This window comes from Heptranchias perlo, chromosome 21 (genome assembly GCF_035084215.1).
Source record: "Heptranchias perlo isolate sHepPer1 chromosome 21, sHepPer1.hap1, whole genome shotgun sequence".
Classification (NCBI taxonomy): Eukaryota; Metazoa; Chordata; class Chondrichthyes; order Hexanchiformes; family Hexanchidae; genus Heptranchias; species Heptranchias perlo.
The window spans coordinates 50,691,963-50,704,993 of record NC_090345.1 but is presented as its reverse complement, the minus strand read 5'-3'; the positions used below and the strand labels follow the sequence as shown (position 1 = coordinate 50,704,993).

The 13,031-nt window shown below is 45.5% G+C and overlaps 1 protein-coding gene across 1 annotated transcript in view; it reads left to right on the top strand.

Annotated features, from left to right (window-relative positions):
* Positions 1 to 3,761, top strand: part of LOC137340229 (hexokinase HKDC1-like) — a 220,220-nt gene extending 216,459 nt beyond the window's left edge. Inside the window, exon 15 of the mRNA XM_068002645.1 lies at positions 3,068 to 3,761. Within this exon, the coding sequence (XP_067858746.1) occupies positions 3,068 to 3,197 (130 nt within the window). The 3' untranslated portion in view covers positions 3,198 to 3,761. The remainder of the gene's footprint in view (positions 1 to 3,067) is intronic.
* The last annotated feature ends 9,270 nt before the right edge of the window (positions 3,762 to 13,031 follow it).

The window sequence follows — 13,031 nt, the reverse complement described above, 5'->3', positions numbered from 1 at the left end:
CCTGGTGGGGGGTCCTTCATGCCCTTTAACTCCTGTTCAGCTGTGTGAGGTTAGGACATGCGTTGTCTGGAGTGGGGAGTTCGAAAATGGCGCCGACCGCTTCAAATCAGCGTTACACACTGATTAAAGTCATAATCTCCCTACTTTTCATGCTGCCTGTGTTTGTTAGGAGCACAGGCGCAAATGCCTTTACCAAGATGGCGTCCTGCGCAAATCACGCCAGAAGTGTGTGTGCGCATCTCGGACGCCATTTTTGGGGCTTAGGAGTCTGTGTAGCACCTGCACAATGGGCGCTACAAGGCCCAATTTAGCCCCCAATGGATTTGAGAATCCACAGGGGGAGTGCAACCTGTTGCAACCATCTCATTGAAACGTATAAAATGCTGACAGGGCTAGACAGACTGGATGCAGGGAGGATGTTTCCCCTGGCTGGGGGGGGTCTAGAATGAGGGGTCACAGTCTCAGGATACGGGGTAGGACATTTAGGACTGAGATGAGGAGAAATTTCTTCACTCACAGGGTGGTGAACCTGTGGAATTCTCTACCACAGGAGGCTGTGGAGGCCAAGTCACTGAATATATTTAAGAAGGAGATAGATTGATTTCTAGACACAGAAGGCATCAAGGGGTATGGGGAGAGAGTGGGAATATGGTATTGAGCTAGATGATCAGCCGTGATCATATTGAATGGCGGAGCAGGTTTGAAGGGCCGAATGGCCTACTCCTGCTCCTATTTTCTATGTTTCTATGCAAAGGCTGGGATACGCTCGCTGTGGGACTTTGCCACTGAGCCTGCTCAAGGGTAGTGCATTGAGGGAATGTCCCATTATTTAAAAGCGGGGGAGGAGGCGGAGTATGGCTATGGTGTCAAAGGTAGACTGTGTTACACTGAAGAGAAGACTTGAGTGATGATATGTGCTGCGATGCCTCTTGCAGTAAGTGCTGCTTGACTCTCCTTTGCTCCGTCCTCTCCTCTTTGCAAGTGTTAAGAAGCAGTAATGAACCACCTCTATGAAATTTCTTATACTCTAATCCGCTCCTTCTTATTTTGCTTGATCTAACATTTTTTGGAACCTTTTTGGCAGTCATGCTATTGTCCAGCATGAACTTCACTTCACCTGATTCCCATGCCAGATTTCCTATATTTTGACACAACCCTCCCCGATATTGCATTTCGCCCATATAATATGGCCACACAACTGGCAGACTTGACCTTTCGAGCTGTGTTGGAGTTTCAGTGTTGCTTAGAATGTTTGATTATATTTGGCTTATATAATTTCATATGCATTTGTCTTGGTGTACTATCTCCTGTTGCTGCACACCTCTATTTTTTGCAGTGCAGGATTTTATTTACCACTCCTTTTTATACAACAGTTTTGCCTTTTGCTGCTATTGAAAAATGGAGGAAAAATGTCCTCAGCACCTCCACTTCACAAGGGAGGCTATCACATCGGTATGTCATCTCCCAGAGGACCACCTGCAGACAGCTTCCACCACAAGGATGGCTCTTACAGTGGTATGAAGGTCACTACTGCATTAAACTTCTGCATCAGTGAATCCTTCCAAGACAGCTTCCAGACAACATATGCCAAATCAATCTGCTGTCCACAGATATATCAAGCAAGTGACAGAGTCACTTTCCCTGTGGGTAACACTCATCACTTTCTCAGTACAAAGGAGTGCAGATATTGTACAGGGGACCCATACGGCCATCTGGCCAACAGGTTCCTGCTCCTCCTCACATGTGTGCTCTCGATGAAAATCTCCTTTCACTATTGGCTTTCAGTGTCCAATGTTAAACAGGTTTGGGCAGTCTTGGTAATTAGTAGTGGGAGTTGGTTCACAGCACAAAACTGACCACAAACTGGCAGTCTCATTCAGAGAGGGCACAGGATGGTTGGTGCAAGAAATGGAAATATACACCAGCGCAGAAGCAATATTTTTTTGAGACTAAAGGTTAAGGTTTTTTGTGGGGGATTGTTTAGAAGCAGTCAAAGACTGCTTACTCTGTATCTAACCCATGCTGAACCTGAGCTGCGAGTGTTTGACAGGAGAATGTAGATGGAGTTTTACTCTGTATAGAATCGTGCTGTACCTGCCCTGGGAGTGTTTGATGGGACAGTGTAGAGGGAGCTTTACTCTGTATCTAACCCGTGCTGTACCTGTCCTGGGAGTGTTTGATGGGACGGTGTAGAGGGAGCTTTACTCTGTATCTAACCCTGTACCTGCCCTGGGAGTGTTTGACGGGACAGTGTAGAGGGAGCTTTACTCTTTATCTAATCCGTGCTGTATCTGCCCTGGGAGTGTTTGATGGGACAGTGTAGAGGGAACTTTACTCTGTATCTAACCCTGTACCTGCCCTGGGAGTGTTTGATGGGACAGTGTAGAGGGAGCTTTACTCTGTATCTAACCCTGTACCTGCCCTGGGAGTGTTTGACGGGACAGTGTAGAGGGAGCTTTACTCTTTATCTAATCCGTGCTGTATCTGCCCTGGGAGTGTTTGACGGGATGGTGTAGAGGGAGCTTCACTCTGTATTTAACCCATGCTGTACCTGCCCTGAGATTGATACTAGGTGGTTTTGTTGTTGAACAGGCAGCAGGAAAAAATATGTATTTATCCATAATGACGTACGAACAAAATTCGGTTTGCCCAAATTAGCAATGTTTGATATTTGAGAATGCGATTTTGTTAGCTGGTTTATAATCAGAGAAAAACAACCATTTTGTTGGTTTGCATTAAAAGAGGAATTTCACTCCTGAGTGAGCAAATTGGGGAAATGATCCATTCCTAGCAGCGATTATTACCCATCTTAATACAGCACAAAAAACTGGGGAGGGGAGCGAGTTTTTAAAAATACGGTGTTCTCATTTAAAGTATTTCTGCACACATTACTTTTAACACAGCAACTAACACGTTTGTCAAGTGTGCTATTTTATGAAAGTTGTTAATCCTGACTTAATTAAAATAGCCCACACAGAAATTTCACCACCGCCCCCCCCCAACCCACTAGTGCTTGTTAAGAGAAAGTTCTTCACGTTTTACTTACAATAATTCACTTCTCTTTCAGTTTTTCCAGAATCTTGCAGGACACAGTGAAAGTGCTGGCTCCAAATTGTGACGTGGCCTTCATGCTTTCTGAAGATGGCAGCGGGAAAGGTGCAGCCCTCATTACAGCAGCGGCAAAACGACCCCAGTAAATTCACCAGCAATAAAATGACAAACAGGGCCGCAAAATCATACCCACTTATTGCACATTACAGGGACTAGGGACTGGTTGTGACATTATGTTATCATCTGACCAATTTTGTGTAGATAAGTTTATTCTTCAAAATGGAATTTTTAAAATATAAAGGTGTTTATAGTATAATTTTGCAGATCACTTCACCTACAAGTGTCCATTTTTTGGCACATTTACCAATATGGCCAATGGGGGAAAATTTTAGTGAGTAATCAATTTTAGTTTAAAAATTGTCTATCAAAAATACTAATCAATAATAGGCCACTGTGTCACAGAAAGCAAACATGTGAATACTTCTGTAACTGGTTCCTGACTCAATGTTATTTTTAGTTAAAATATGGTGCACCAGCCAGATTAGAGGGTCAAAGGCAAAGCTGTAATTACTTTCACATTTAGTGAAACCGTTTAAATCAGGCTCCTAATGGGCTAGTAAAAGGCTTGCAGTGCTGAAGCTTCTGCAAACTTTGTTGTAATTAAACGGATGCTTTTACGATATATGTTGGCAAAGATGTATGTTTTATTCCAAAATAAAATTGGGCAAATAGAAAGACTATTGTAGATATAACATTCTTGTAATAGATTTGAAGGCATAAATTTGTATGAAACGTGGGCTGACATTGTACATGTTTATAACTGATTTAATTTTCTTGTGAATTTTCTCCCTCCTCGTTTGACTGTGTTGACTCTTGCTGGACTAGCCCTCCGCAGGTACCTGTGTATCTTGGCCAAGTGGCTATTCTTCATGTGTGAACCTAGACAATGAGTTTTGGCAAGCTCATGGGGCATTACAGCTAAACTCGATCCTGCTCTTACCCAATGCCTACACACATTTACTTTCTACAGGAGTCGCTGGATAGTGATCAGAAGTAGGAACTCTAATTGCCCCCTCCCTCAGAAAGCCTCCAAATATCATCTGTGTTTCATTGATAGAAAATATAAACATTGTAATTGGAGAGGGAGACAGAGATATACATCCGGGAACCAAACACAAAACACCAAATTAAAAGTTTGCAGAGATCTCTTAGAAAGTTATGATGCCCTTTAAATGGTTAAAACAGGTTTCCCAGGTCAGTGCTAGAAAGGCAGTGCCAATGGGGAGGTGGTGTCTGAGGCAGGGAAGTGGCGGAATTACTAAATCATTATTTTATGACTGTTTTGCCCATTGATTCCTGAATCAGGGGAGTATAAGAGCTGACTGAAAACCCTCAATATCACAAAGGCATTGCAGAGAGGATTAGAAGGTTGAAGGTACACAAGGACCTGGACTACTTCTATCCAAGAATTCTGGTTGAGTTGTATGAGGAGACTGCAAATCCCTTATCGATATCTTTCAATGCTCATTGAAATCCATGTCCCAAAGAACTGAAGTAGCAAATGTGACTCCCATTTTTTTTAAAGAAAGGGCCAGGGATGAATCCTTAAATTGTCAGCCATACCTTGATTGTGAGGATAGTGTTCAAGTCTTTGACGAGGGATGGTATAAGGGATCACCTGAAAGAAAAATAATTTTTGCGTTTATATAGTACCTTTCATATCCCAAAGCTCTGTGCACCCAATGAAGTACTTTTGAAGTATTGTCACTGTAGGCAAATGGAGGAGCCGATTTGCACACAAGGTCCTACAAACAGCAATGAGATAAATGAACAGATAATCTGTTTTTTGGTGATGTTGATTGAGAGTTAAATGGCGGCCAAAACCCCAAAGAAATGCCCTGCTCCTCTTTGATAGTGCCATGGGATCTTTAACAACCAACTGAGAGGTTAGACAGGGCCTCAGTTTAATGTCATCCAAAAGACAGCGCCCCTGACAGTACAGCACTGAAATGTCAGCCTAGATTCTGTGTTCAAATCTCTGGAGTGAGGCTTGAACCCACAATCTTCTGACTGTCACTGCTACCATTGAGCCAAGGCTAACATAATTGGAAGGACAGGGTGTGATTATACAGAGTCAGCATTGGTCAATAGTAGCAGGCCAGATCTGAGCAATAGACAAGTGTAACAAATCTTGCGTCTGCACTAGATATTCCCTCAGGCTCAGCATCACTGGTCATTCCCATTAGTGAACCTCCTCTACAAACTAGAGAGCCCCTTTACAGCCCAATGTCTATTATTGTAACAATAAGGCCCCTCGCCTTGTGCACTGGTTATTGTGAACTTGATCGTGCCAGCATGCGCTCTCTCTTATCTTTCCGAATGTGGATTGAAAAACATTCTAGTGAGACAAGTCCAATTGTGAACCAACAAACTGGTTTATTTTATGAGCTATATCAATCAACAGAATACAGTCTTTTGGTGAAATTCATCTATTTCCAGATAACATGAAAATTACAAAGCATGCACCTTAATGGCATTCTGGGTGGAAACTTTGGCCTGGATTTTCCTTGCTAATACCCCTCCTTTTCCGGCGGTTTTGCAGAGGTTAATGGAGAGAATGGGGCTGGGAAGCATTCCACTGCAACCCAGCTCCAAAAACTGCCTGTCGGGCTTTTATTCCCAGGAACCCACTAGTGACATTGGCCACCCTCCCTGAGCCCGCCTCGCTGCATGTAAATGAGGGCGGGTGTGTATGGTTTACTGTAGCCCACTATTTCCCTCTGTTTCTGTCTGCATACTGACCACCCAGGAAACAATGCTACAACAAATGTGAGATTGTGAAGGTGTCCCAGAGACAGGAGAGCTGAGTGGAGGGCATAGCTTGTATAAAACTATCTTATCCACCGGTCCTTCATATGCTGAGATGGACAGCAATTTTACATCTTAGTCACTTAACTATACTTTTGACCTTTAAAGTGAGTACAATAATTATCTTTTGGGGGGCCGGGGGGCAAGAGTAATGGATTTCCCTATGTAAACACACATTCCATACGGGGGGGGAGGAGAAAGGCCAAGAGAGCGATAGTGATAGGGGATTCTATAGTTAAGGGAGCAGGCAGGCATTTCTGCGGCCACAGACCTGATTCCAGGATGGTATGTTGACTCCCTGGTGCCAGGGTCAAGGATGTCACTGAGCAGCTGCAGAACATTCTGGAGGGGAGGGTGAACAGCCAGAGGTCATGGTCCATATCATTATCAACGACATAGGTAGAAAGAGGGATGAGGTCCTGTAGGCAGATTTTAAGGAGTTAGGAAAAGATTAAGAAGCTGGACCTCAAAGGTCGTAATCTCCGGATTACTCCCAGTGCCACACAATATCAAGTATAGAAATAGGAGGATAGAACAGACGAATGTGTGGCTGGGGAGATGGTGCAGGAGGGAGGGCTTTAGATTCCTGCGGCACTGAGACCAGTTCAGGGTGAGGCGGGACCTGTACAAGCCGGACGGGTTGCACCTCAACAGGGCCGGGACCAATATCCTCGCGGGGAGGTTTGCTAGTGCTGTTGGGGAGGGTTACAATCAGTGCAAAAGGTATAGAGGGTGCAGAATTCTTAAATTACATTCAGGAGAACTTTTTTAGCCAGTATATAGCAAGCCCAACAAGAAGGGGGGCAGTTCTGGATTTAGTTTCAGGGAATGAAACTGGGCAGGTGGAAGGAGTATCAGTGGGAGAGCATTTTGGTGGTAGTGATTATAATTCAGTTAGATTTAGCATAGTTATGGAAAAGGACAAAGGTAGAACAAGAATACAAGTTCTAAATTGGGGAAAGGCCAAGTTTACTAAGCTGAGAAGTGATTTAGCAAAAGTGGACTGGAAACAGCTACTTGAAGGTAAATCAGTGTCAGAGCAGTGGGAGGCATTCAAGGAGGAGATTCAAGGGGTTAAGAGTAAACATGTTCCCACAAAGAAAAAGGGTGGGACTGCCAAATCCAGAGCCCCCTGGATGACAAGATGCATACAGGGTAAGATAAGGCAAAAAAGGGAAACTTATGTCAGACATCAAGAGCTCAAAACTGCAGAAAGCCTAGAGGAGTATAGAAAGTGCAGGGGTGAAATTAAAAAGGAAATTAGGAAAGCAAAGAGAGGACATGAAAAAATGCTCGCAAGTAAAATTAAGGAGAGTCCAAAAATGTTTTATAAATACATAAAGAGCAAGAGGATAACTAAGGAAAGAGTAGGGCCTATTAGAGACCAAAAAGGTAACCTATGTGTGGAGGCGGAAGATGTGGGTATGATTCTTAATGAGTTCTTTGCGTTTATCTTCACAAAAGAGAGGGATGATGCAGAGATTGTAGTTAAGGAAGAGGAGGAGTTGAAATATTAGATGGGATAAACATAGTGAGAGAGGAAGCATTAAAGGGGGTTTAGCACCTTTGAAAGTAGATAAATTGCCAGGCCCGGATGAAATGTACCTCAGGCTGTTAAGAGAAGCAAGGGAGGAAATAGCAAAGGCTCTGACTATCACTTTCCGATCCTCCCTGGCTAGAGGCGTGGTGCCGGAGGAGTGGAGGACTCCTAACATTATACCATTGTTTAAAAAGGGAGAAAACGATAGACCGAGTAATTAAAGGCCAGTCAGTGTAACCTTGATGGTGGGCAAATTATTGGAATCAATTCTGAGGGACAGCATAAATCATCATTTAGAAAAATGTACGGAATCTTACAACACCAGGTTATAGTCCAACAGTTTTATTTGAAAATCACAGGCTTTTGGAGCTTACCTCCTTCGTCAGGTGAGTGAGTGAGAGGTTCTAAAATCGCATAGCATATATTAGGCTGGGAGACAATCATATCACAGCAATCAAAGGTGTCATTGGTGTTCAGACAGGTTAGCCCCGGAAAGCAGCACATCCCGGTATACGGAATACACAATGGGTCAGATTACACAGACAGAGAGAGAAAGAGACCCGAAAGGCAGAGAGAGAGAGAGAATGTCCAGTTGTATTAAAAACAGACAACTTTTTTTTTCCCCGCTGGTGGGGTAACGTGTAGCGTGACATGAACCCAAGATCCCGGTTGAGGCCGTCCTCATGGGTGCGGAACTTGGCTATCAGTTTCTGCTCGACGATTTTGCGTTGTCGTGTGTCTCGAAGGCCGCCTTGGAGAACGTTTACCCGAAGATCGGTGGCTGAATGTCCTTGACTGCTGAAGTGTTCCCCGACTGGGAGGGAACCCTCCCGTCTGGCGATTGTTGCGCGGTGTCCGTTCATCCGTTGTCGCAGTGTCTGCATGGAACAGTAGACAGAGGGATCCGTGATACAGCAACCGAAGAAGAAAGAGTCAAACTGGACTCCTCCGGAGGGTCGCTGCCCTAAGCTTGACATGTATGCTCAAGCTGTCAGGAGATGCATCAACGCTAGGTTCATCAGCCGCACTCACAAGACAGTCCAGAATGTCACCCGAGCACAACGCAATGCCATCAACGCTCTCAAGACCAACCGCAATATCGTCATCAAACCAGTGGACAAAGGAGGAACCATCGTCATACAGAACAGAACGGACTATTGCAAAGAAGCATACCGACAACTGGACAACCAGGAACACTACAGATGGTTACCCACAGATCCGACCAAAGAATACACCCACCAGCTCAACAAACTGGTTAAGACCTTCGATCCAGACCTTCAAAGCATCCTACGTGCTCTCATCCCACGTACTCCCCGCGTGGGAGACTTCTACTGCCTCCCAAAGATACACAAAGCCAACACACCCGGACGTCCTATCGTATCAGGCAACGGAACCCTGTGTGAGAACCTCTCTGGATACGTCGAGGGCATCCTGAAACCCATCGTACAGGGAACCCCCAGCTTCTGTCGCGACACTACAGACGTCCTACAAAAACTCAGCACCCACGGACCAGTTGAACCAGGAACACTTCTCACCACGATGGACGTTTCGGCACTCTACACCAGTATCCCCCATGATGATGGCATTGCTGCAACAGCCTCAGTACTCAACACCAACAACAGCCAATCTCCAGACGCCATCCTACAACTCATCCGCTTCATCCTGGATCACAATGTCTTCACCTTCGATAACCAGTTCTTTACCCAAACACACGGAACAGCCATGGGGACCAAATTCGCACCCCAATACGCCAACATTTTCACGCACAAGTTCGAGCACAACTTCTTCACTGCACAGGACCTCCAACCAACACTATACACCAAATACATCGACGACATTTTCTTCCTATGGACCCACGGCGAAGAATCACTGAAGAGACTACACGATAACATCAACAAGTTCCATCCCACCATCAAACTCACCATGGACTACTCCTCAGAATCGGTTTCTTTCTTGGACACACGAATCTCCATCAAAGACGGGCACCTCAGCACCTCACTCTACCGCAAGCCCACGGACAACCTCACGATGCTCCACTTTTCCAGCTTCCACCCTAACCACGTCAAAGAGGCCATCCCCTATGGACAGGCCCTGCGAATACACAGGATCTGCTCAGACGAGGAGGAACGCGATGGACACCTACAGACGCTGAAAGACGCCCTCATAAGAACGGGATATGACGCTCGACTCGTCGATCGACAGTTCCGACGGGCCACAGCGAAGAATCGCATAGACCTCTTCAGAAGACAAACACGGGACGCAACCAACAGAGTACCCTTCGTCGTCCAGTACTTCCCCGGAGCAGAGAAACTACGCCATGTTCTCCGCAGCCTTCAACATGCCATCGATGACGACGAACACCTCGCTAAGGCCATCCCCACGCCTCCACTACTCGCCTTCAAACAGCCACCCAACCTCAAACAGACCATCGTTTGCAGCAAATTACCCAGTTTTCAGGAGAACAGCGTCCACGACACCACACAACCCTGCCACGGCAACCTCTGCAAGACATGCCAGATCATCGACACAGATACCACCATCACACGAGAGGACACCACCCACCAGGTACATGGTTCATACTCCTGTGACTCGGCCAACGTTGTCTACCTCATACGTTGCAGGAAAGGATGCCCCGGAGCATGGTACATTGGCGAGACCATGCAGACACTGCGACAACGGATGAACGGACACCGCGCAACAATCGCCAGACAGGAGGGTTCCCTCCCAGTCGGGGAACACTTCAGCAGTCAAGGACATTCAGCCACCGATCTTCGGGTAAGCGTTCTCCAAGGCGGCCTTCGAGACTCATGACAACGCAAAATCGTCGAGCAGAAACTGATAGCCAAGTTCCGCACCCATGAGGACGGCCTCAACCGGGATCTTGGGTTCATGTCATGCTACACGTAACCCCACCAGCGGGGGAAAAAAAAGTTGTCTGTTTTTAATACAACTGGACATTCTCTCTCTCTCTCTGCCTTTCGGGTCTCTTTCTCTCTCTGTCTGTGTAATCTGACCCATTGTGTATTCAGTATACTGGGATGTAATGTTTTCCGTGGCTAACCTGTCTGAACACCAACGACACCTTTGATTGCTGTGATATGATTGTCTCCCAGCCTAATATATGCTGTGCGATTTTAGAACCTCTCACTCACTCACTCACCTGACGAAGGAGGTAAGCTCCGAAAGCTTGTGATTTTCAAATAAAACTGTTGGACTATAACCTGGTGTTGTAAGATTCCTTTCATTTGTCCACTCCAGTCCATCACCGGCATCTCCACATCATCATTTAGAAAGGCATGGGTTAATCAAGGAGAGTCAGCCTGGATTTGTTAAGGGAAGGTCGTGTCTGACTAACTTGATTGAATTTTTTGAAGAGGTAACAAGGAGGTTCGATGAGGATAATGCATTTGATGTAGTGTACATGGATTTTAGCAAGGCTTTTGACAAGGTCCCACATGGTAGACTGGTCAAAAAATAAAAGCCCATGGGATCCAAGGGAAAGTAGCCTGTTGGATCCAAAATTGGCTCAGTGGCAGGAAGCAAAGGGCAATGGTTGACATTTTTTGTGACTGGGAGGCTGTTTCCAGTGGGTTTCTGCAGGGCTCAGTACTGGGTTCCTTGCTTTTTGTGGTATATATCAATGATTTGGACGTGAATGTGGGGGGTTTGATCAAGAAGTTTGCAGATGATACAAAAATTGGCTGTGTGGTTGATAGTGAGGAGGAAAGCTGTAGATTGCAGGAAGATATCAATGGACTGGCCAGCTGGGCAGAAAAGTGGCAAATGGAATTCAATCCAGAGAAGTGTGAGATAATGCATTTAGGGAGGGCAAACAAGGCAAGAGAGTACACAATAAATGGGAGGATACTGAGAGGTGTAGAGGAACAAAGGGACCTTGGGGTGCATGTCCACAGATCCCTAAAGGTAGATAAGGTGGTTAAAAAGGCATATGGGATACATTCCTTTATTAGCCAAGGCATAGAATATAACAGCAGGGAGGTTATGCTGGAACTGTATAAAACATTGGTTAGGCCACTGCTTGAGTACTGCGTACAGTTCTGGTCACATTATAGGAAAGATGTGATTGCACTAGAGAGGGTACAGAGGAGATTTATGAGGATGTTGCCAGGGCTGGAGAATTTTAGCTATGAGAAAAGATTGGATAGGCTGGGGTTGTGGTCTTTGGAACAAAGGAGGCCGAGGGGAGATTTAATTGAGGTGTATAAAATTATGATGGGACAATATAGAGTGGATAGGGAGGACCTATTTCCCTTAGCAGAGGGGTCAGTGACTAGGGGGCATAGATTTAAAGTAATTGGTAAAAGGATTAGAGGGGAGCTGAGGAGAAATTTCGTCACCCAGAGGGTGGTGGGGGTCTGGAACTCACTGCCTGAAAGGGTGGTAGAGGCAGAAACCCTCAACTCATTTAAAAAGTACTTGGATGTGCACTTGAAGTGCGGTAACCCACAGGGCTATGGACCAAATGCTGGAAAGTGGAATTAAGTTGGATAGTTTTTTTTCGGCCGGCACGGACACAATGGGCTGAATGACCTCCTTCTGTGTCCTAACTTTCTATGATTCTATTCCTATGTTATGAAGATGAGGATGATATGGATATGGAGGAAACAAGGATTGAGACTAGGAGAGAGGAGGCATCAGAGAAGGAGTCTGCAGTTGACCCATGGATACCCATTCCACAGGATATACTGACCTGAGGTAATCCCTTGGCTCCTCACAAAGACACTGCTTTAGATGACAGTGCTTCCCCCTACTCCCCCCCCTCCCCAGATGTTGTTGAGGAGTTATGCTAACGACAGACTTGCAGCACACCTAAACGGAGCTCAGCCTCGTCAGTGGCTATTGAAATGACCACAGCCATGAATGTTTATGCCACCAAGTTCTTCCAGGCTGCTTCGGGTGACTTCAGTCACATCAGTCAATTTGCTGTGCACCACTATATTAAGATGGTCACAGATGCTCTCTTCAGGAAGGCGTCTCAATTCATCACTTAGTCAATGGACCCTGCAAAGCAGAGAGCTGTCCACTTTTATAGACTAGCAAGATTCACTCAGGTACAGGTTGCCACTGATGGTACTCATGTTATTGAAACACATATGAAAACCCCCATCAACAGGAAGGGGTTCCATTCGATTAATGTGCAGCTAGTGTGTGATGCGAATCACCTAATTTTACGTGTGAATGTGTGCCACCCAGAAAGCTGCCACGACTCATTTATGCATCGGTAATCAACTATATCTGCATTAATGAGCCAGAAAACTGCAACAGGTTGGTTAAAGACCAGGGATACTCCATGCAGCACTGGCTGATGATATCTCTTAAGACATCCAGTCTCAGCAGGGACCAACAGGTATAATACGGCCAATGGAACAACTTGACTTATTACTGAGCAGACCGCCGGAACCTTAAAGTCTCGTTCACTAATTCGATTGAGTTTTTTGATGAGGTAACAGAGAGGGTTGATGAGGGTAATGCGGTTGATGTTGTGTATATGGACTTCCAAAAGGCGTTTGACAAAGTGCCGCATAATAGGTTTATCATCAAAGTTGAAGCC